At 50.6% G+C, this 23,763-nt stretch overlaps 1 protein-coding gene across 2 annotated transcripts in view; it reads right to left on the reverse strand.

Annotated features, from left to right (window-relative positions):
* Positions 1-23,763, reverse strand: part of DNAH2 (dynein axonemal heavy chain 2) — a 392,322-nt gene that overhangs the window by 17,910 nt on the left and 350,649 nt on the right. For both annotated transcript variants that reach the window (XM_029581921.1, XM_029581922.1), the window contains 3 exons: positions 22,108-22,299; positions 15,568-15,752; positions 14,980-15,208 (listed from right to left, as the gene is read on the reverse strand). In XM_029581921.1, coding sequence (XP_029437781.1) covers positions 14,980-15,208; positions 15,568-15,752; positions 22,108-22,299 — 606 coding nt within the window. The remainder of the gene's footprint in view (positions 1-14,979; positions 15,209-15,567; positions 15,753-22,107; positions 22,300-23,763) is intronic.

Raw genomic sequence — 23,763 nt, forward strand, 5'->3', positions numbered from 1 at the left:
AGGGAATTTGTGAGCTGGGTTCGTAGTCTCTATGATAAACCACAAGTGCGTTTAGAGATTAATGGAGGTTACTCAACCTCATTTGGTGTGAGGAGAGGCACAAGGCAGGGTTGTCCCTTGTTACCGTTGCTGTTTGCTTTCACTATAACCTTTTACGAAAAGGTCAAAGTACTCAAATTCGAGGTATTAAAGTAGGGGAAGACGACTATAAAATGTCCTTGTTTGCTGATGACATTGTTTACTGTAATGGAGCTCAAAGTGTCTTTTGGGGATTTGTTAAGGAAATGAGATCTTTTGGAAGTGTGTCGGGGTTCAAAGTTAATGAAGATAAGGCAGAGGTTTTGAAAATATCTGTCCCTGAGAGTCAATTTGTGGAGTTGGGGAGTAAACTCCCATTTAAATTGGCAAAGATCTGGGTAAAATATTTGGGGGTTAAAATAGGTCCAAAGGTAAAGGAGCTTTTGGGGTACAACCATTATCCAATGATAGTATTCAAAACGATCTTGATAGGTGGGAAAGGTTGGACTTCTCTTGGTTAGGGAGGATCAACATTATAAAGATGAATGTTTTACCATTTTATTTTTTCCAAATGCTTCCTGTGTGGGTCATGGATGGATTGCTGAAAATTTGGCAGTGCAGATTATTTAGATTCATTTGGAAACGTAGACCAACTAGGGTGTCCAGCATGTTTTTTTTCAGGGGAAGTTGGGGTGCGGCTTAGTGCTCCAAACTTATCATGGTACTTTGCAGCTGTCCAGTTGAGTGCTTTATTACATTGGCATACAACTGTTGACCATAAACCATGGGTGGCTGGCTATTGCCCAAGAAGGGGCGGGAGATCCGCCGTTGGAGGTAAGGATGTAGCAAGAGGGGAAACCATTGTTCAGGGGCCTTTCTCCCTCCTCTAAACTAGTTTTGGAAGTGTGGAGAAAGTGGAATTCATGGTTGGTGGGTGATAGAAGGGTTTTTCAGCACATGTCTTTTCTGTATAACAGGAAGTTTTGCCCTGGAAAGGGGAGGAGGGAAATACTGCATTGGAGGGAAAGGGGGATAACCAGACTGGAGCAGATATGGGATGGTCAAGGTGTGATTCCTTTGCACATGTTACAGCAGAGCCATTCTTTAATGTCAAGTTACCAATTCTCAAATAATCAATTGGTTCACTATTTTTCCAAGGACAAGATTGGCTTGGAACTAAAAAAAAGGGCAAAACTCTTTTTGTTAATTTTTGTGAACCGGCAGGAAGGCATAAAAGGTCTATTTCAAGAACGTATGCATTATTGAATGTGGAATCTAACACGAAGATGGCCTTTCAACTGGCTTGGGAGGTAGATCTGGGAGGGGCCTTGAAAGAGGGTGAATGAGATCACTGCATTATGACTATTGGTAGGAGTTCAGTGTCTGCTATCATAAAAGAAAATGGATACAAAATGCTTTACTGTTGGTGTTTGAAGCTCGCTAGGTTGTCCAAAATGTTCCCATCTGTAAGCAACAAATGCTGGAAGGGTTGTGGTGCTGTGGGTACCTTTTTTCATCTTTGGTGGGAGTGCCCTGTGGTCGGTAACCTTTGGGATGCGGTCATGGCTACCATACATGATATAACTAAGGTTTCTGTTCCCAAGGATCCAAAGATGTATCTGTTGAATATCCCAGCGGGGGTGGGGACTGAATGGACAGTGCAGAGTCACTGGGGTGTGCTTTATATATAGGAAAATTAGTTTCTTACCTGATAATTTTCGTTCCTGTAGTACCATGGATCAGTCCAGACACCTGGGTTGTGACTCCGCGCCAGCAGATGGAGACAGAGCAAAACTCGACGGGCTCCCTACATATAGTAAGGTGCCACCCACAGCCCCTCAGTCGAACGTACTGTCAAAGCAAAAACAAGTGCCCGACTAACTAATTATAAACTGCAATATATATGCCAATTCAGAACACACCCCTGGCAGAAAACAGAAAACCAACAGCACCAGAGGCAAGAGGCTGTATGCCAAAAAACTCGCAATAATGCAGCTCGAAAAGCAAAAACGAGCGGACTCTCTCACTCTTCATCGAAAAACAGAACAGACGGGTGGGAGCCTGGACTGATCCATGGTACTACAGGAACGAAAATTATCAGGTAAGAAACTAATTTTCCTTTCCCTGTACGTACCAGGATCAGTCCAGACACCTGGGATGTACCAGAGCAAATTACTGAGGGTGGGAAGCAGAGAGTCCCGCTCGGAGAACACTCGCTCCAAAACCCTGAGCCTCAGCTGCCTGGACATCGAGTCTGTAATGCTTAGTAAACGTATGCAGCGACTTCCACGTCGCCGCTTTACAGATCTCCTGCGAAGACACCTGAGAAACCTCAGCCCAGGACGTGGCCTGCGCCCTAGTGGAATGCGCACGAAGTCCCCTAGGTGCCAACTTCCCCTGCAGAAGATACGCTGAACCAATCGCCTCTTTGAGCCAACGCGCAATCGTGGCCCGCGAAGCCGCAGACCCCCGGCGAGGTCCGGAGCAGAGGACAAACAAATGGTCAGACACCCGGAAGGCATTAGTCACCTCCAGATAACGAATGAGAATCCTGCGAACATCGAGTCTGCGCAGGTCTCTCGACCTCTTGTCCCCCGGATCCATGACTGAAAAACCAGGCAGGTCTACGGATTGATTCAAGTGAAAAGAGGATACCACCTTGGGCAAAAAAGGATGGAACAGTCTGTAGGGAGACCCCGGTCTCCGAAAAACGCAGAAACGGCTCTCTACAGGACAACGCCTGTAACTCCGAGACTCGACGAGCAGACGTAATCGCTACCAAAAACACAGCCTTCAGCGTAAGATCCTTCAGAGTCGCACGCTTGATTGGTTCAAAAGGTGCCCCACAGAGGGCGGATAGCACGCAATTCAAATTCCAGGACGGACAAGGGTTTCGGACAGGAGGGCGCAAGTGCTTAGCCCCACGAAGAAAACGCACCACATCCGGATGACAGGCCAAGGACACTCCCTGGACCTTACCCCTGAGACAACCAAGCGCAGCGATCTGGACCTTCAAGGTACTCCAAGACAGACCCTTCGAGAGACCGTCTTGCAGAAACTCAAGGACCGCTGGTACAGCTGGACGTATAGGATCTATGTCGCGCGTACCGCACCAGTCCTCAAAGACTGTCCAGACCCGCATGTAGGTTAGGGACGTAGACTGTTTCCGAGCCCTCAACAAAGTAGCAATCACGGACTCGGAGTATCCCTTATTCCTCAAACGCGCCCTTTCAAAAGCCAGGCCGCGAGACAAAAGTGATCCGCATCCTCCAAACAGACGGGTCCTTGTTGAAGGATGGACGCGGCCCCGTGAAATCGAAGCGGAGGCTCCGCCGCCAACTGAATGAGATCTGCGAACCACGGCCGCCGTGGCCACTCCGGCGCCACCAAAATCACCGCCGCTGGGTGCAACTCTATCCGACGCAGAACCTTTCCGATCAGAGGCCACGGAGGGAACACATAAAGCAACACGTCCGTGGGCCAGGGAAGAACCAGTGCATCGACGCCTTCCGCGCCCCGCTCCCTCCGTCGACTGAAGAACCGCGGAGCCTTTGTGTTGAGAGCGGTGGCCATGAGATCCAGGTGGGGCCGTCCCCACCTGGCACAGACGAGCCGAAACGCTACCTCCGGTAACTCCCACTCTCCTGGATCCAGCCGATGGCGACTGAGGAAATCCGCCTGAACGTTGTCCACCCCTGCGATGTGAGACGCCGCTATGCCGCTGAGGTGCTGTTCCGCCCAGGCCATCAACAGGCTCGCCTCCTCCGCCACTTGTTGGCTCCTTGTACCTCCCTGGCGATTGATATAGGCCACTGTGGTCGCATTGTCCGACAGAACCCGGACCGCTCGTCCCCGAATCCACGGGTGAAAGGCTCGTAACGCCAACGACACCGCCTTGGTCTCTAACCGGTTGATGGACCACAGCGACTGCTGACTCGACCACTGGCCTTGCACCGAGCGGCTCCCACAGACCGCTCCCCAGCCGGAGAGACTGGCGTCTGTCGTCACCACCGTCCAGGTGGGCATGAGCAGGGAGACTCCGCACGTCAAGTGGTCGGTGGAGAGCCACCAATGCAGACTGTCCCTGGCCCGGTCCGTGAGTGGCAGCGGGCGATGAAACTCCTCCGAGACCGGCTGCCAACGGGACAGTAACGCTGACTGTAACGGTCGCAGATGAGCAAAAGCCCAGGGAACCAAGGCGAGCGTCGATGCCATGGAACCCAAGACCATCAGATAATCGCAGACCAATGGGCACCGCATGGACAACAGACGTCTCACCTGTCGCTGTAGCTTGACCACTCTCTCTTGAGTCAGAAACACCCTGGCCCTCTCTGTGTCGAACAAGGCCCCCAGGTACTCTAACCGCTGAGTAGGCTGCAGCTGACTCTTGGAGAGGTTGACTACCCAGCCGAGAGAGCGCAAGAGCTGTAGGACCCGAGCAATCGCTTGTCGACATTCGGCCTCGGACTTGGCCCGAATGAGCCAATCGTCTAGGTAAGGGTGAACCAGGAGCCCTTCCCTCCGGAGCTGGGCCGCCACTACCACCATGACTTTGGTAAAGGTGCGTGGAGCCGTGGCGAGACCGAACGGAAGAGCTCTGAACTGATAGTGCCTGCCTAGGACGCAAAACCTCAAATATTTGTGGTAGGACGGCTGAATGCCGATGTGGAGATACGCTTCCGTAAGATCCAGCGACGCCAGAAATTCGCCCGGACGAACCGCGGCCACTACCGAGCGGATTGTTTCCATCTTGAAACGCGGAATGCGAAGGCATCTGTTGACTCCCTTGAGGTCGAGGATGGGACGGAAGGAGCCGTCTTTCTTCGGGACCACGAAGTAAATGGAGTATCTTCCCAGTCCCGTTGTATCGATGGTACGGGAGAAATGGCGCCGAGATCTTCCAGACGTCGCAGGGTCGCTCGGACAGCGTCCCTTTTGAAAAGAGCCTTGCAAGGAGAGACGAGGAACTTGTCCCACGGTAGACGAGCAAAATCTAACGCGTAGCCGTTCCTTATTACGCCGAGAACCCACTGGTCTGAAGTTATCTTGGTCCATTCCTGGTAAAACAAGGCGAGCCTCGCTCCCACCTGTGGGACGGCCTCTGGAGGCTGCCGCGAGGAACGGACCCTTCTCGTTTCATTGGGCCGACTTGGACCCCGATCCCGACGGGGTTCCGCCAGCCCTGTTAAACCTCTTCCCTCGAAAGGACTGAGACCATGAGGAAGGTCTAGCAGAGTTCGAACGGTAGGACTGTCCCGCCCTCACCGATCTCTGCGGTCGCTGCCGCCGGTTGGATCGAAAACGGTTCCTTGGGGAGAAGGTCGAACGATGTCTGGGCCTGTCCTCCGGCAATTTAAAAGCCTTGTTTTCGCTGAGGAACTGCATCAGATCGTCCAACTGCTTACCAAATAATAGCTTTCCCTTGAAAGGCAATGAGCCCAAGTGGGCTTTAGACGTACCATCCTCCGCCCAGTTCCGGAGCCAGAGAAGACGGCGGGCAGAGACTGCCGACACCATGGCCCTGGCTGAAGTTCTCAGCAGGTCGTGCATAGCGTCCGCGCTGTAAGCTATCACCGCTTCCAAATGATCCGCTTGAGAGGCTTCCCCGACGGAGAGGCCAGCATTCGCCTGCAAAGTTTGGGCCCAGCGGAGCCCTGCCCGCAACGCAAAATTACTACAAATGGCCGCCCTGACTCCCAGGGCGGAGACCTCAAAGACCTTCTTGAGTTGCACCTCCAGCTTCCGATCCTGGATATCCCGGAGCGCGGTAGCTCCGGTGACAGGGATGGTAGACCTCTTCGTCACTGCCGACACCGCGGCGTCCACCCGAGGGAGACGCAGCAGTTCCAGTACATCCTCCGGCAGAGGATATAACTTGTCCATTGCCTTACTCACCTTCAGGCCTAATTCCGGGGTATCCCATTCCCGGAACAAAATGTCGGATGCCGAAAAATGGAACGGGAAAGCCACCGCGGGTCCCGCGAGGCCCAAGAGGACTGGGTCCATAATCGCCCCCTGACGGGTCTCTACCGCTGGGGCCTCCACCCCGAGTTCATCGAGGATCGCCGGGATAAGGGGAATCAGCTCTTCGCGCTTGAAGAGCCGCACGACCTTGGGGTCATCCCCATCCGCCGATAGCGTCCCTTTTCCTGTTCCCGGCTTGACTGGATCTTGATTATCGAGCCCCTCGGGCCCTTCCGCGGTCTCCGAGACCGCCCCCTCCTCCTCCGAGGAGGTAGAGGCCGTATCATAGTTCCGCGAGTCCCCTCGCGATGGCCTCTTTTCCCTGGGTGGACCCGGCGCTTTCGCCTGTCGGATCGATCTCTTCTGGGGCCGGGAGCGACCCTCCCTGCCCCCTGGGGCCTTCTGCGGCCTGTGTTTGGAGCGCTTGTATTTTGCCAATTTTTTTAAAAGCAAGGCAAAATCTTCTGAGAAAGAACCCTCAGAATCGGAGGAGTCCTCCCTCGACACCAAACTCCCCGCTTCCTGGGCCCCCGGGACCTCCCCTTCCGAACCGCGATGCTGAGGAGACAGGGGGGCGGCTGGTCGCCATTTCCTAGGGCTTTCCTTGTTGCCTCCCTCACTGTATTCAAAATGGCCGCCGTTCCCGCGCTAAGCAGGAACGGATCGGCCCTGTCAGCTGCTGCAGGCACGGCGCGTGGCGGCGATCGGGACCCCCGAGAACGGCCCCCTCGACCGCCCTCCGAAGGACCTTCGCCCCCCGACACGCAAGTCGCGCAAACACCGGCTCGAGAGACCCGCGCGCGCGCGCCGACCCACACGCGCGGCAAGCAGTCCCCCTGGGCATCCCTGACCAAAGGCACCACCAAAGTAAGAGAAAAATTAAATTTTCGCCGTTCCCCCGCGCAGCCCCGACGAGGAGAACCGGAGAGAGAGGGGAGAGAGAGAGAGAGCCGGCGCGTCAGAAAAAAATAAGGCCGAAACCTGTTTTTTTTTTTTTTTTTTTTGCAATACTTAGCCGCTGGCCGAGGTACTGAAGACTGTCTGCTCCTGCGGGGGCGAGTGAACCGGGCTCCCCGGTGTCACCCCCGACGCTGCTGCCAGGCACGGCCGGGTCCTCGACCCTCAGCAGCGGCCTCAACCAGGGGCAATGATCCCCTCGGGACCCTGTAATCCCCCTGGGAGGCTCCACCGACGGGAGACTTCCTTAGCTAAAACTTTTCTTCTTCTTTGTCTTTCCTTTTTTTTTTTTTTTTTTATTGTAAATTAAGCTACCCTATTGAACAAAATAAAACTCTCAAATTCCTTGATCCCTGACTAACTATCCCAGGGATCCCAGAGACTGTGGGTGGACCTGCCCCATCTGCTGGAGACAGAGTAAGACTGAGGGGCTGTGGGTGGCACCTTACTATATGTAGGGAGCCCGTCGAGTTTTGCTCTGTCTCCATCTGCTGGCGCGGAGTCACAACCCAGGTGTCTGGACTGATCCTGGTACGTACAGGGAAAGGAAAATTAGTTTCTTACCTGATAATTTTTGTTCCTGTAGTACCAAGGATCAGTCCAGGACACCTGGGTTGTGACTCCGCACCAGTAGATGGAGACAGACTAAAACTTGTGGGCGGAGCCATATATGCCCCTGTGCCAGTCACAGCCCCTCAGTTTTACGGAATGTCAAAGTAGAACACAACCAGAGAAGTAAACAAAACTAGATACCGCTAACTAACGGGGAAGAAACACCCCCTCTGGAACCGGACTCTCCAACCGAGAGAGCGAACAAGCGGAACAGAGCAAATCAAAACACAGAGCGGACTCTCCATTACTTCAGCGCAGCACTGCGGGCGGGATCCTGGACTGATCCTTGGTACTACAGGAACGAAAATTATCAGGTAAGAAACTAATTTTCCTTTCCCTGTACGTACCAGGATCAGTCCAGGACACCTGGGATGTACCAGAGCAACCTACTGAGGGTGGGAAGCAGAGAGTCCCGCTCGGAGAACCCTCTCTCCAAAACCCCCGGAATCGGTAGCCCGGACATCCAGCCGGTAATGCCGGATAAAAGTATGCAACGACTTCCAGGTGGCCGCCCTACAAATCTCTTGAGGCGACACCTGAGAAGCTTCCGCCCAAGACGCTGCTTGAGATCGAGTCGAGTGAGCCCGCAGCCCCACGGGAAGAGGTTTTCCCCGCACCAAGTACGCCGAACCAATGGCCTCCTTGAGCCAACGAGCGATCGTTGTGCGGGACGCTGCAGCTCCTTTCTTTGGTCCAGAGAACAGGACAAACAGATGATCTGTGACCCGAAACGGATTAGTGACCTCCAGATATCGGAGAAGGGATCTCCGCACATCAAGCTTCCGTAACTCCCTCTCTTCTGTAACAGAGGAGTCTCCGCACGCAAAAGCGGGCAACTCCACCGATTGATTCACGTGAAACGACGAGACCACTTTCGGAAGAAAGGAAGGAACCGTCCGTAAGGAAACCCCCGAATCGGAGATACGCAAGAAAGGTTCCCTACAGGACAGGGCCTGTAACTCGGAAACACGCCGTGCCGAGGCAATCGCCACCAAGAATGCCGTTTTTAAAGTGAGATCCTTAAGAGTTGCGCGTTTCAAGGGCTCAAACGGCGCCGTGCATAGAGCGGAGAGAACCCAATTGAGGTTCCAAGCCGGACAAGGAAGACGTAACGGGGGGCGAAGGTGCTTAGCACCCCGAAGGAAACGAGCAATATCCGGGTGAAGCGCCAGAGACTTACCTCGCAAACACCCAAGCGCCGCCACTTGGACCCGTAGGGAACTGCACGCCAGACCTTTGGCCAGACCCGCCTGGAGGAACGCCAGAACATCAGAGACGGAAGCCGAAGTGGGGTCCACCCCGCGCTGCACGCACCAGTCCTCAAAGACCACCCAGACACGGACGTAAGCCAAAGACGTCGACTGCTTCCTGGAACGCAGTAGCGTGGCCACCACCGCATCTGAATAACCTTTTCTCTTCAGTCGATTCCTCTCAAAAGCCATGCCGCGAGACAGAAGTGATCCGCATCCTCCAAACAGACGGGGCCCTGATGGAGTAGGGCCGCCATTCCCTGGAACCGAAGGGGTGCCGCTACTGCCAGTTGTACGAGGTCTGCGAACCACGGCCAGCGAGGCCACTCCGGTGCCACCAAGATCACGTTGGCCGGATGCAACTCTATGCGCCGTAGAATCTTGCCGATCATCGGCCACGGGGGAAACACGTAGAGCAGCACATTCGTCGGCCAGGGAAGCACCAACGCATCGACGCCTTCTGCCCCCCGCTCTCGACGTCGACTGTAAAATCGCGGGGCCTTCGCGTTGTGCCACGTGGCCATCAGATCCATGTGGGGCACCCCCCATGTTTCGCAAATGAGAAGAAACGCTTCGTCCCCCAGCTCCCACTCTCCGGGATCCAGACGATGACGGCTGAGATAGTCCGCCTGCACGTTGTCGACTCCCGCAATGTGAGACGCTGCGAGGTTGCTGAGATGTAGCTCCGACCAGGCCATCAAGCGCTGAGCTTCTTCTGCCACCTGGGGGCTCCGTGTCCCCCCCTGCCGGTTGATGTATGCCACGGTAGTCGCATTGTCCGACAACACTCGGACTGCCTTTCCCCGCAGCAATGGTAGAAAAGCCTGCAGGGCCAGACGGACCGCCCTGGTCTCTAGGCAATTGATAGACCACTGGGCTTGCGACACTGACCATAGGCCTTGAACTGAGCTCCCTAGGCAGACCGCTCCCCAACCGGAGAGGCTGGCATCCGTGGTCACCACTGTCCAACTGGGCACCAGGAGAGAGACTCCGGCGGAAAGATGACTGGGGTCCAGCCACCACCGCAGGCTGGACCTCGCGTGTCCCGCTAGAGGAAGCGGTAAATGGAAGTCCTCCGAGACCGGCTTCCAGCGGGAAAGCAAGGATGACTGTAAGGGTCGCAGATGAGCGAACGCCCATGGCACCAGCGCCAGCGTGGAAGCCATAGACCCTAGGACCGTAAGGTAGTCGCAGACCCGCGGCTGGCGAAGAGACAACAAGCGCTGCACCTGAGTTTGCAGTTTGCCCATCCGTTCGAGCGACAGAAACACCTTGCCCTGCTTCGTGTCGAAAAGAGCTCCCAGATATTCCAAGGTCTGCGTGGGTGTCAGATGACTCTTGCTGAAGTTGACCACCCATCCCAGGGACTGCAACAGATGGAGGACCCTGGCCACCGCCATCCGACACTGATCCTCGGACTTCGCCCGAATCAACCAATCGTCCAGGTAAGGATGGACCAGGAGACCTTCTCGGCGCAGTTGCGCTGCCACCACGACCATCACCTTCGTGAATGTACGAGGGGCCGTTGCGAGCCCAAACGGGAGCGCCCGAAACTGGTAATGCCGACCCAGAATGCAGAATCTGAGGAAGCGTTGGAACGACGGCTGAATGCCTATGTGAAGATACGCCTCCGTAAGGTCCAGGGAGGCCAGGAACTCGCCTGGCCGGACCGCGGCGATGACTGACCGGATCGTCTCCATTTTGAAGCGAGGCACGCGAAGGCATCGGTTCACCCCTTTGAGATCCAGAATTGGTCGGGACGTGCCGTCCTTCTTTGGTACGATGAAGTAAATGGAGTAACGGCCTTTGCCGTGTTGGCTGACAGGAACGGGGGAGATAGCTCCCAAGTCCTCTAAGCGGCGGATGGTGTCTAGCACCGCCGCCTTCTTCTCGGGAGCCTTGCAGGGTGACACAAGGAACTTGTCCACTGGAATGCGAGCAAAATCTAACGCGTAGCCGTGTCCTATCACGGTGAGGACCCACTGGTCCGACGTTATTCCGGCCCATCTCTCGTAAAACGACAGCAACCGCGCCCCGACGTTGGGAACGGCATGCTGAGGCTGCGGCGGGAGAAGGGCCGACCCCCTTTCATTGTGAAGATTTGGGAGCCGTGATGGCCAGGGCACCCCCTGGTCTACCAAAACGCCTCCCACGAAAGGACTGCTGCTGCTGCCACTGTGGGTTACGGGAGGAGGAAGACCTGTACGAGTGCCCCGACGACCTTTGAGGTCGCGCCTTCCTGGGCCCACGAAAGCGGGACCTGGCTGCAAAGGAAGGCCGCGACCTGGATCTATCTTCGGGCAACCTGAAAGCCCTATTTTCCCCCAGGGAAGCCATCAAATCATCTAACTCCTTGCCAAACAGCAACTTACCCTTGAATGGCAGCGCCCCGAGGTAAGCCTTAGAAGAGCCATCCGCCGCCCAGTTGCGTAGCCACAGGAGGCGGCGCGCCGAGACAGCCGCCACCATGGATCTAGACGAAGTGCGCAGCAGATCGTGGAGTGCATCTGCGCCATATGCTATTACCGCTTCCAACTTATCCGCTTGCGCTGCCTCGTCTGCCGAAAGATCCGCATTGGCTTGGAGGACCTGAGCCCAGCGTAAGCCAGCTCTCAAAGCGAAATTCGTACACATGGCGGCCCGAATTCCTAGCGCTGAAACCTCAAAAATCTTCTTGAGCTGTACCTCCAGCTTCCTGTCCTGAAGGTCCCGAAGAGCTGTCGCACCCGTAACCGGGATAGTAGATCTCTTCGTTACCGCCGAAACCGCCGAATCCACCTTGGGAAACTTGAGAAGGTCCAGCGCATCCTCCGGGAGCGGGTAAAGCTTGTCCATGGCCTTGCTGACCTTCAAACCTAACTCCGGAGTGTCCCATTCCCGGAACATGATGTCCGTTGAAGAAAAATGGAACGGAAAAGCAACTGCCGGACCCGTGAGGCCTAACAGGACCGGATCCATGTTCGCTTCCTGACGAACCACCGCCGGAGGCGGGTCTATTCCCAGTTCCTGGAGAATGGCTGGAATTAGAGGAGGCAATTCATCCCTACGGAATAGCCGGACCACTTTGGGATCGTCTCCCTCCACTGCCTGTGAGCCTTTTCCTACGCCGGACGTAGCGGAGCCGTCCGCTCCCACATCGTCGGGTCCCTTCTGGGTCTCCTCAGGGGAATCAGCGTCCGCCTCGGGGGAGGAATCGGTGTCCGCCTCCTGTGGGACGCCACGTGGAGGCCGCTTCCCCCGCAAGGCGCCCTGGGGCCCCTCCGCGACCCCGGAAGGCTTCCTGGGCCTCTTCTGCGGTGGAGCCCTGCGAGCTTCACTCCGGCCGCGCTTGCTTTTTTTGTATTTCAGGACCTTGCGCAACAAAAGCGCAAGGTCCTCCGAAAGCGAGCTCGAATCTGAAGAAAAATCAGCGGGACTCCCCGGGGACCCTGTGTCCCCCGAGGGACCCCCTCCGACCGTGATCCGCTGCGGGGAAAGCGCGGGAGGCAAGGCCGAAGGCCCTGCCGTTTCCCGCGCCATTTCGCGGCCCGTGGCCAAAATGGCCGCCACTCCCGCGCTAAGCGGGAAAAGCTCTTGGGGCTTGTCTACGGCGCCCCCCTCGCGCGGAGACGATCGCGCGGGCCGCGAACGAGCCCCCCGAGGCGCCCCAGACGACCCCTCTCCGCCCGGAAGACAAGCCGCGCACAGGCCCTCACGCGAAAGGCGCGCGCACGCCGAGCCACAGGCCCGGCAGAACGAGCCGCGAGGCATGCCGGCGAAGAGGCACGAAAACGGGGCAACAGGAGCGACGAAAAATAAAAAAAATTCAAACGAACGGCCTCCCCCCGTTGGCGGCGCCCCCCCCCGCGAGTGGCGACGCGAAGCAAGAGAGAGCCGGCACAGAAATAAACACAAACCTTTTTTTTTTTTTTTTTTTTTTAACAAAAACGCCTGTCGCTGTCCACGGTCCTGGAGCCCTAATCCAGCAGGGGTGAGTGAACCGGGCTCCCCGGTGTCACCCCTGACGCTGCTACTAGGCCAGCTGGGTCCTCGACCCTAGCAGCGGCCTCAACCAGGGGGGGGTGGTCCCCTCAGAACCTCACAACCCCCCTGGGAGGCAGGGCGAAAGGGACCTAGGGACAATTTAGAAAATTATTGCCAAATAGAAACCCGTAGCCTAAACTGGCCTAACAAATCAAAACAAAAAGAACCGACCCTGACGGAATACCAGAACCAGGGCAGGCAGGGCTGTGACCGGACCTGCACCATCTACTGGAGACAGAGTAAGACTGAGGGGCTGTGACTGGCACAGGGGCATATATGGCTCCGCCCACAAGTTTTAGTCTGTCTCCATCTACTGGTGCGGAGTCACAACCCAGGTGTCCTGGACTGATCCTGGTACGTACAGGGAACTGCCTCTTTTCTCCTTATCATCTTGCTGGATAGTATGAGGCCACACCAACCTAACGGAACTGACCTGGTTGGTTTTTTGGGAATAGTGGTCTGCCAGTACAAACCCATCTTCCTCATGGTCTGCTCTTTCATTAGTTTTACTTGATCTCTCAACCCTGTTCCATATCTGACCCTGATGTGGGTCACCAAAATAAATATTTAATACCTTTGCACCCTAACAACCCAAGCATGTCCAGATTCCATCACAAGTGTTGGCCTCCACCTATTCCAGACTGTCGTCAACTTCTTTTATTTATTTATTTATTTACTTCTTTTTACTATACCGATATTCAGGACAAAAGTCTTATCACACCGGTTTACATCAAACAAGGGAAAAACGTGCGAAACATGAGAAAGTTACATATAACAGGGAGATGAATTCAGGATAAGTTAGTATGAAGATAACGTAGAGTTAACACAGAGCTTAACTCAGGACTTAACTCAAATCGTAAGGGAGGATAGTGCTTACAGGGTAGAGGGGCATACAGTCTGCATTTGATTCAACATCCAGGCCCTCCTCCATTTTTTACCACCAAGTTTTGAAACCTCTACACAGCCACCAAAACTAGCAAGGCTGTTTCCTAAAAACATCTGGTCTTCCCATGCACATTGATGGTTGCGTTTAATTAGGGCTTCTTCTTGCAGATTACCTAGGGATCTTCATTTTCAGTTTTTATTGTTCTTAATTTTTCCCAGGAATTTATCAGGGTTTATTATGTCAAGAACAAAAACAGGAGAAATCATTTGGGAAAAAAAAAAAAACGATTCATTTTTCTGGGTAAATATCAGAGTTTACTTTGGTGGACAGAAGCCAGGACAATAAAATATTAAGCAGATTCTCCCACCCACCCACTCAGCAGCATCCCCATCTCTACCCCTATCCCCTCCCTGCCTAGCATATTCCTATTTCTCCCCCCCTCCAACAGCAATCTTCCTTAGCGGCGGTGGCTCCAAGCTTCTCCTCTCTCCCGGCAGTCTGCTCACTGAGGCTCCCGTGCTCTACAGCACTGTACTTCTGCTTTTGTGCAGGGTCAGGGAGAGCCTGCCAAGAAAGGGCTTCTGGTGAACAACGCATTCCTGACCCCAGCCAGCAGGCACTTTGGCTACTTGGGGGGGAGAGAAGGCATGACTTGAAACATGGCATGGGCAGCACTGAAGAGTAAGCACTTTCACTGGTGGGGGGGTGGGGCTTGAAACACGTTGGGCCACACTGGCTTCTAGATGTGGCTAGAGAGGCCTTGGAACGCTGCATCTGCAGCTCTGAGACAACTTTTTAATCAACCTAAAATTAGGGGGAATATCTGTTTAAACTGATTGGTGCCTTTGGAAAAATCCAGGTATGTATAAGTGAAAATCAGTTTAACCTAAGATTAACCCCATGTAGTCATAGCGCTACTGTTAGGATTTTAACTGTTAACCCAGGGATTATTTATTTATTCAACATATTATTGGCCACGCCCAGTGGCCCAAAGCAAATCCAGAGGGTTCTTAGGGTTTAATCGTGGGGTGACCTGTAGGGAGCAGTGGTTAGAGCCCTAACAGTGGTGATATGGTCACATCAGGTTTCCAAAAAGGCTGGGGTAAACTGCAAGAAAAGACCATGTTTGAATGGTTTAATTCTTGTTCCCCCTCCTATGTAACTGGAGAGAAGGACATACAGTAGCTGGGACTTGAAATGATTAGTTCTGCTGTGGGTTTTGCATCAGCAGTGCCCAAGCTGATAATGGAGGAACCCAGGCAGCTTTACCTTCTCCTCTTGGGTCTGAACACCGGCTCCACTGGTTGTGATCTGCGGCTGCAACGACAGCAACGTCTCAAAGAGGGTGCGGGCCTCTGTGATTTGGCTGGCGATGTCAGCATTTGGGTGCTGGCCAAAGGCCTCCGGCCGGTCCATGCCAGGCAGCATGCTGATGTACTCCTTGTAGGCGGTCAGGTAGCCATCCTTTGGGATGTAATACGTGTCCAGCACCGACAGCCTGAAACCCAGACAGACACCATTAACTCTGGATGTTCTCCAGGATGAGAACAGATATGATGGGGAGTGGGGGGACTCTGGTTACAATCTACTCTTTTCTCCCCTCATACCTATCTGGAATAAGAGGTGTGTAACTTTGATTATGTGGCTCCCATTCTGTGGCTTTGAAAATCATCTTCCCTGAGTCTCCCTCTGCAATTGTTTGTGCTGTATTCCCGTTTCAGATGGGTAAGTTTGCATGGAACTCTTGAGGATGATCAGCAAAGCAATGCCCTTCTCTCTTTTTGGCTGGGAGTGGCTGAATAAAAGCAGCCCTCTCTTTTGACAGCACTACTACCCTCCCTTTCTGCCAGCTCTTACTTGAAGTTGTTGGTGGTGAGGGCCTGCTCACAGAAGTAGTCATTAATGTAAGTGGTGAGGAGCCTACGATCCCAATCGTCAGTCACGTGTCCCCCATAGTTGACTCCCGCAATGAGGTATTTTAAGGCATCCCATGGAGTCTCCTCATATTCGTCCAGGTACAGGCTCAATAGATTCTCTGACACCTAGAGCAGGGAGGGTAAAAATCAGAAGAAAAGGCTGGGGTGTGCATTTCCAAGCCACAGGAAATTCAGTCTTGTGAAAGGGAGAGAAGAAATGGCATGGGCTCCTCTCCAGGAGAGGAGAGAAGACACAGATACTTTGCTGGGAGAGAAAGAGATGGAAAGGACACAAATCCCCTACAGGAAACAGAAAGATCCCTTGCAGGTAAAGAAAGAAAAGGTAGCTTACCTATATAACAAGTATTCCCCAAGGACAGCTTTTCCTTAGAAGCTTCTAGAATTTTCCTCATGTACTCACTGAGCATTTATAGGATGATCTGTGTCCTCACCATGGTGCAGGGCCCCCTTTCAGTCTTCTATAAAGCTTTAGGCTTCCTAAGGAAAGAATGTGGATTTGTGTGGACCGGTATCCTGCTGTCCTTAAAGTAGACCTGGTACAGGTGAGAAACATTGCTTTCTCCATGGATAAGCAGGATGAACAGATACACATGTGGGTGACGTCATTGCACAACATAATATATGAAGAGCGGCAGCTCTCTGGCTAGAAGGCTTTGCATGCGTGCAGCAGGTGCTGCACTAAGCAGCCTTCAGGGAAGTCCCTCAGTCTCTTTTCTTGGGCAGCAGTATTCAGAAGCAGCTGCTCACAGCACATAAGTTCCCTCAAGTTCTTTCTTATTTTCTTTCTTAGTTATCTTCACAATTTTCTTTTTTTTTTTTCCTTAAACTTCCTCTTTAAAAGTTTTTTTGTACATTCTTAATATTTGGCAGGAGTCTTTTTTTTCTAACTTTGACCGAGGAAGAGGCTTTGGGTTTATGTCTCCTCCAAGCATATACAATGTGTTCACTGCCTGGGAGGGGGCCCATGAGACTGTGAGCTGGTTCAGCATGCTCACGCTGGCCTCTCAAGACTCGCCTGCAAAAACTGTTTTCAAACAGTACTGGAACTCTTCTCACTAACCTTAATCGAATCACAAGCACAAAAGGTGCAGAGGTGCCAAGCAAGAGTTTAAGTAAAATAAAGCCAAAGGATTGGAGTCTAGGAGGCTTGGAAAACTTGGTAATCTTACTGGTGGCACTAAGGCTATTCTGTGTAGCCATGGGAAAAAAGGTTGACACGGCCAGTATGGAGCTATCAGAATCGGTGTTTCTCTGGGCTTTCCTCAGCTTTAGGATTGTTTTCGCAATCAGTGGACTTGGTGGAAAAGCATAGGTCCTGCACTTGTTACATGGAGTCAGAATCATCTCTTGCTTCCACATTCGGGGATGGTCTTCCTGAGCAGAAATGAGGTTGTTTGTGATTGTGTGGAGATGAGAAAAAAAATCCACAATTGGTTTTCCCCTTATTTTGAAGAGTTTTTCAGTATGCGGTTACTGAGGGATGATTTGTGAGGCTGCAGCTGATGACTTAGCTTGTCGGCAAGTAAGTTGTCCTTTCCTGGAAGGTAGATTGCTGTGATTTGCATCTTGTTTGCTATAGTCCAGGTTCCATATTGTAAAATATTTTATGTAAAATATTGCCATCTGATTGTTGGAATTTGTATTGACTTGTTTCTGAGTAACCATTTGAACAATCTGTGTGCTGCTGCTATTCTGAATGGCAGTGCTTTGTACTGGTAATGTTGATCCTCCAGTGCAAACCCTGGATATTTTCTGTGTTTTTTGTTGATCTGGATGTAGGCCTAAGTATCTTTTAGATCCAAGGAAGTGAACCAATCTCCTTTTTGCAATAGCGGAAATATCATACTCAATGTGTTCATTTGGAATTTTTCTCATTTGAGGTATGTGTTTAATTCTCTGAGATCCAATATGGGATGGAAATCTATTTTTTCAGGATTAGGAAATATCTTGAATAGAATCCTTTTCCCTTTTGATTTTGTGGGCCAGGTTGAATGGCTTATGAATCTAGTAAGGGCTGTATCTCTCATTTAAGAATCTTCAGTTGTTGGAACGAATGATATTGGTAATATGGAGCATTCTCTTGAGGCAAATTCTCAAAGTTTGGGTAATATCCATTCATCGATAGTAATTAGACTTCATTGCTGCTTGAAAAATTGGAGACTTCCCCCTACAGGAAATTGTGGGAATGGGTCTTGAATGTTGACTCTCTTCAGGTCAAAATCCGGAAGTAGGTCTCTGTGGAGGTTGCTGCCCTCGCCTCTGCTATCACTGTTCTTGGTCTTGCTTGTTGTTGCCCTTGCAGAGAAGTCTGTTGGAGTTGTTTAAGTATTATAGGTTGCTGTCTGTAATAAGGATATAGGTTGAGTAACTGTATGGGATTTGTAAGGCTCATTTTTGTATCTTCTTTATGATGAAGTGTCTAGTTGCGATGTGGAAAGAGACTGCAGCACTGTATTTTGATCTTTGATTGCTTCCACATTTTTTTTTACTTTTTCTCCAAATACATTTTAGCCTGTACATGGTGTATTTGCTATTTTTTCATGTAAATTTTCTCTCAGACTAGAAGCTCTGAGTCATGCTAGTCTTTTTGCTGGTATGGCTGAGATTGAAATTCTTAAAGCAGTATTGAAGGAGCCATAAATGGAGCAGGTCATGATGTGTTTTGTACAACCTCTGTTTCTGTCATTACTTCACTGAAGAGTTTTGATTCTTCTGGTAGTTATTTTGTGAGATCTTTAAGCTTTTGCAAGTTATTGTACTGGAATGGGACCATCTCTAATTGATGAGTTCCTATTCTTGCTTGTAGTGTAGCTCCTTGGAAAATTCTATTGCTCACTTTTATCCAGTAATCCAGGATCTTTTCCTAGTGGGGAATTTGAGGGGGTTTTTTTCAAACTTTTTTCATTGCTGACTCCATGATCAGGGATAGAAACATACATAGAAACATGGAAATGATGGCAGAAGAAGACCAAACGGCCCATCCAGTCTGCCCAGCAAGCTTCGCGCACTGTTAACCTGCCCTTGGACGCGTGTTTTCCCTTACCCCTTATTCAGTAAGGGGCGGAAAACGCGCGTCCAACCCGCGGCACCTAATAGGGCCCTCAACATGCAAATGCATGTCGATGGCCCTATTAGGTATGCCCGCGGGATACAGTAAGTAAAATGAGCAGCCAAGCCGCACATTTTACTTTCAGAAATTAGTGCCTACCCAAAGGTAGGCGCTAGTTTCTGCCGGCACCAGGAAAGTGCACAGAAAAGCAGTAAAAACTGCTTTTCTGTGTACCCTCCGACTTAATATCGTAGCGATATTAAGTCGGAGGTCCCAAAGGGTGTAAAAAGTAAAAAAAGAAAAAGAAAAAAAAATTTAAATTGGGCTGGCAACTGTCGGGCCGAAAACCGGACGCTCAATTTTGCCGGCGTCCGGTTTCCAAGCCCGTGGCCGTCAGCGGGCTCGAGAACCGACGCCGGCAAAATTGAGCGTCGGCTGTCAAACCCGCTGACAGCTGCCGCTCCGGGTCAAAAGAAGGCGCTAGGGGACGCGCTAGTGTCCCTAGCGCCTTCTTTTGCCCATTTCTACCGCACCACCTAATTTACATACTGAATCGCGCGCACCGGCGAGTGGCCGGTGCGCGCTCCGGGAGAGCGGGCGCTCGTCTGCTCTCCCGCGTTTTTACTGAATCGGCCCGTTAGCCGGCTAAATTCTAACCTCCGAACTTATTAGGTAGCTAGAATTTAGCTGGATACGTACCCAAATATTCATTTAGCTGGCTAACTTCTGAGTTAGCCGGCTAAATGCTTTTGAATATGGACCTCTATATTTTTAGCTACTGGTGCAATGGACTATGGTGTTTTCCACATTTTTGTCTGCACTTCTAACAAGGCTTCATGTATTAGGAACTGCTTTGACCTGTTTGGGTGGTTGAATGAATTTCAGGACTCCGGTTATTTCTTGTTTTTGCACCTTCCTCCTCCAGTTTGAAAAGTATGGCAGACATCTTCTGCAAGAACGCTGGATATGTTGTATCTTCCGGTGGCATAGAACTTTTTTTTTTTTTTTAATTTAGATTTTTATATTCCACTTTGCAGATTACGTTCAGGTACTTAATGGTTCTGGAGAAAAATTGGTGAATGGAGCCCCCCAGTCATAGTCTTTTGAAGCATATGAACTTTGTGAATCATCAGTGTTTCTATGGTCTTTACATACTTTTTTTTTTTCCTTTTTATACGCCTCTGTTTTATTTTGCTTCATTTTTTATTTCTTTGCCAAAAAATGGTTTAGTATTAATAGGATGATATGTATAATTTCTTTGTATTGTTTTTCTTTATTTGATCTTTTCCATTTTCCATTGCTTTACAAGGTAATGGTTATGTGCTTTGTTTATATAAATGCTTAATAAACAAAAAGTTAAAAAAATTCAGCAGATTCAATTTCTGTTTCCTCTTTTAATGTTTAAAATCATGATGGTGGGAAGTTTTGATTTCAAACGTTCATCTAACGTTTCTAGAACTGGACACCGTTGTGAAGTTTTCTCTTTTGGCTTTTCCTTCATATAAGCTTTCACGAAATCCATACGTAATTTTTAGGAGGAGGAATGGCTTTCCGGTAAAGGGGGCAAAAGCAGCACTGGCTGCTTGCTACTTGTGGGCAGTTCTTCTTCCACTTCCAATACTGGGGGTGTTCCCAAACTACCATGTGATGATGAATGCTTATCGAGTCTGTCTGTCTTGGTGGGAGACAATCCCTGTCTAGGTGCCGATGTGTCAGTGCCATGATGATGTTTCGGCATTGATGCATCACCGCCATGAAGCCGCTGTGCTGATGTTTCAGTACTGTGTTTTTGTGTTGGTTCTTCTGTAATAGGATGTCCTGGTGTACCTGTGCCATGATGTTTTCCTGCTATTACGGGCACAGATGATTCTGCACCATGATGTTTTGGCACCGATGGGTCCAGTCAGTGAGGAATCCATTGAAGATGATTGGTAGCATTTCTTTGTGTGATGGGATGAAGCTCTTTTCTTACTATGTTCTGACAAGCTTGAAAGCTCATATTTGAGTCTGAGGTCACAAAATGCAAGGGTCTAGGGGGACCTTTTGTGACAAAGGCCATAATTTGCCATATCATGGTCTGGTCCAAGACATCTGAGGCAAATGTCATGTAAATCTGAAACTGACATTTTGTGCCTACATTTTTCACAAGCCTTGAAAGGACTTTTGCCTTTTTTTGTGTCTTGTCAGACATTTCAAAAGCCTTTTTTTTTTGTTTTAGATATTTTGCAGTGACGTGTTGGATAGATCATTGACTGTTTGCGAGTGGAAAAACAGACTGAGGAGAGGACATGCCTGCTGAGAAAGCAAAATGTAAACTTTCTGAGCTATAAGGAAGACAAAGCCTTACTTGGGGTCGTCGGATGATGTCAGCCATACTGTTTGGTTGAATTGTGATGCTTGTCCACGAAGAAATGAACCTTGTGTGGCAGGCAGCCGTACGGGAAGGTCAGCGCATGCTCAGAAACCATCTAGGTTTTATGACATCACTGTCATGAAGTGGTAGCAGAGGGGACAGTGGGCGGTTGCCGTACCAGACAGAGCCATACTAGCTGTAGAGATTTAGGAGAGCAGTATTATTCCTACCCTTCAGGTATTTAAGGCTGGGATACAATCAGCGAAGCCCTCAGTGGTTTAAAGGGAGATCTGACCCTGATAGCACACCCTGTTTAAACCCTGAGCCAGCAGAGACTCTCTGCTAGCACAACAAAATCATGAATCTTGGAGCTTGGTCTATAAGTGCTGCTTTTAATCCTGTTTGCGTTATCCTGTATCATCTATTCTTCTCCTGCATAATGTAGCCCAGGATCTTGTTATGGTTGTTACATGCTCTCTTGAGTAAAACTTTGTTATAAACATTGAATCACTGTGCTTGAGCCTGAGTTTGCCTCTTAAGGCATGTAGTACTGCTTCAAGACTGCCTATGTCCCAGTCAGTCCCTGATAATCAACTGCTTATATGGCTGATGTTATCCTGCTTATCCACAGTGAAAAAGAGCACAATTGAGGAGGCCTGCATGACAAAAAAAGCTGAAAACTGCTAAATCACGTGAAAAAAATGATCCATGACAAAAAATGCTTCCATGGGGAACTGCAAACAAAAATGAACTGAAGGGATCCTGGGCAACGGTGCTAATGCAGGTTATCCTGCAAATGCTCAGTGAGGGCATGAGTAAAGCTCTAGAAGCTTTTAAGGAAGAGATTTGACCTGGGTTCTGTTGATGTCACCCATTTGTGGGGACTGCTATCCTGCTTGTCCTTGGAGAAGAAAAGCACAGATTCTTCACAGGGGGAGGAAAGAGGATAAATCTCTTACATACAGAGGAAAGGGGACACAGATTCTTTGCAGGGATAAGAGAAAGGATATCAATCTCTCATCAGAGAGAAGGACACAGATCTCTCACAGGAAGATCACCTCAAAGTCAGAGTCATTGAAGCCATAGATAATGTTCCAGCCCAACTGCAGGAATTTCTTGCGCTCCAGCAACACGCTGTGGAAGAAGCAGAGTGAGAAGAGCAGCCTCTTGTACTTCTGGGGCTTGGTGCAACGGCTGAACTGCTGGGCAGTGATGAGCTGGTACAGACGCGTCATGTTCGCCTTCAGACCCTGGAGCAGCCAAAGCCAGTAGAAAGAGGAAATCAAGAATGAACCTTGTAGAGAAAGGAAGCCAGGTCTCCACCAGTTAACTTCCAGATCACCAGTAAAGCAAATCCTCAGTTCTACTGAATTATGAACAGTTGCTTTTTTTAAATCCGATTTCAGAATGTCAAATGTCAAAGAGATGGATGAGGGGAGATACGATAGAAGTCTATAAAATAAGTGGAATGGAACAAGATGAATTTACTTTTTACCTGATAATTTCCTTTCCTTGAAGTAGGGCAAGCCAGTTCACACCTGTGGGTTGTGCACTCCAACCAGCAGGTGGAGATAGACAACTTGCTGACGTCCCTTCTCATATAACTCATCACAGATATCAACCAGCCAGTATTTTTCTTCAAAAGCCAACTGTAGACACTAAACCACCTAAATGTTATTGCATCCTCCAATAATCATTATTCAAAACAGAATGTACTTCCGTTACATGAATCTTCTGCCAGCTCACGATGGAGTACCACATCCTGTGTGGCCAATCCAGAGCCACCAGGAGCACCAAGCCTGGATGCCATGCTATCTTCTGTATTAACTGACTGATCATGGGCCATGGTGGAAACTCATAGAACAACTTACCCCATGGCCAAGACTGAACCAACACATCCACTCCAAGTGCTAGAACATCCTGGGTCTGATTGTAAAAGCAATCCACTTTTGCATTCTTGCGACTCGCTATCAGATCCAGAAAATGCCAACTCCATCGCTTCACAATGAGTTGAAACACTTCGGGAAGCAATTTCCATTCTCCTGGATCCAACTCGTGACAACTGAGATAGTCCGCACCCACATTGTCGATCTCTGCAATATGAGAAGCCAACAATGCTAGTAAATGCTGTTCTGCCCACAGAAGGCGGCGATCTATTTCCTAAGAGACTTGCTGACTTTGAGTCCCCCCTTGATGATTTATGTAGGCCACCACTGTCGCATTGTCCGACATTACTTTCACCACTTTCACTTCCAACCGGGCCTCATCCTACAGAAAGGCTAGCCAAATTGCTCAGGCTTCCAGCTTGTTGATGGACAAAGACGTCTCTTTGGGAACCCATTGCCCCTGCACTACTAGCGCATGACAGTAAGCTCCCCAACCCTGTAGACTCACATCTATAGTGACCACCAATTAGTCGGGAGTCTCCAACTCCATTCCTTTCTCCAGATCGTCCCGGCATAACCACCAGAGCAACTGTCACTTCTGGCGGCAAGGTCAATTGTCATTGTATTCCTGAGACTGAGGATTCCAGCAGGTCAGAAGGGACATCTGCAGAAGACTCATATGAGCGCGTGCCCAAGAAACCACCTCTATCATCGCAGCCATTGACCCCAGTGTCTGCAGGTAAGACCATACCAACAGAGAGAGACCGCTGATCTCAGGTCTTGGACCGGCCCCCAGATCTTCTGAATGCAGGACTCTGGAAGAAACAC

The sequence above is a fragment of the Rhinatrema bivittatum genome, chromosome 16 (assembly GCF_901001135.1).
Source record: "Rhinatrema bivittatum chromosome 16, aRhiBiv1.1, whole genome shotgun sequence".
Taxonomy (NCBI): domain Eukaryota; kingdom Metazoa; phylum Chordata; class Amphibia; order Gymnophiona; family Rhinatrematidae; genus Rhinatrema; species Rhinatrema bivittatum.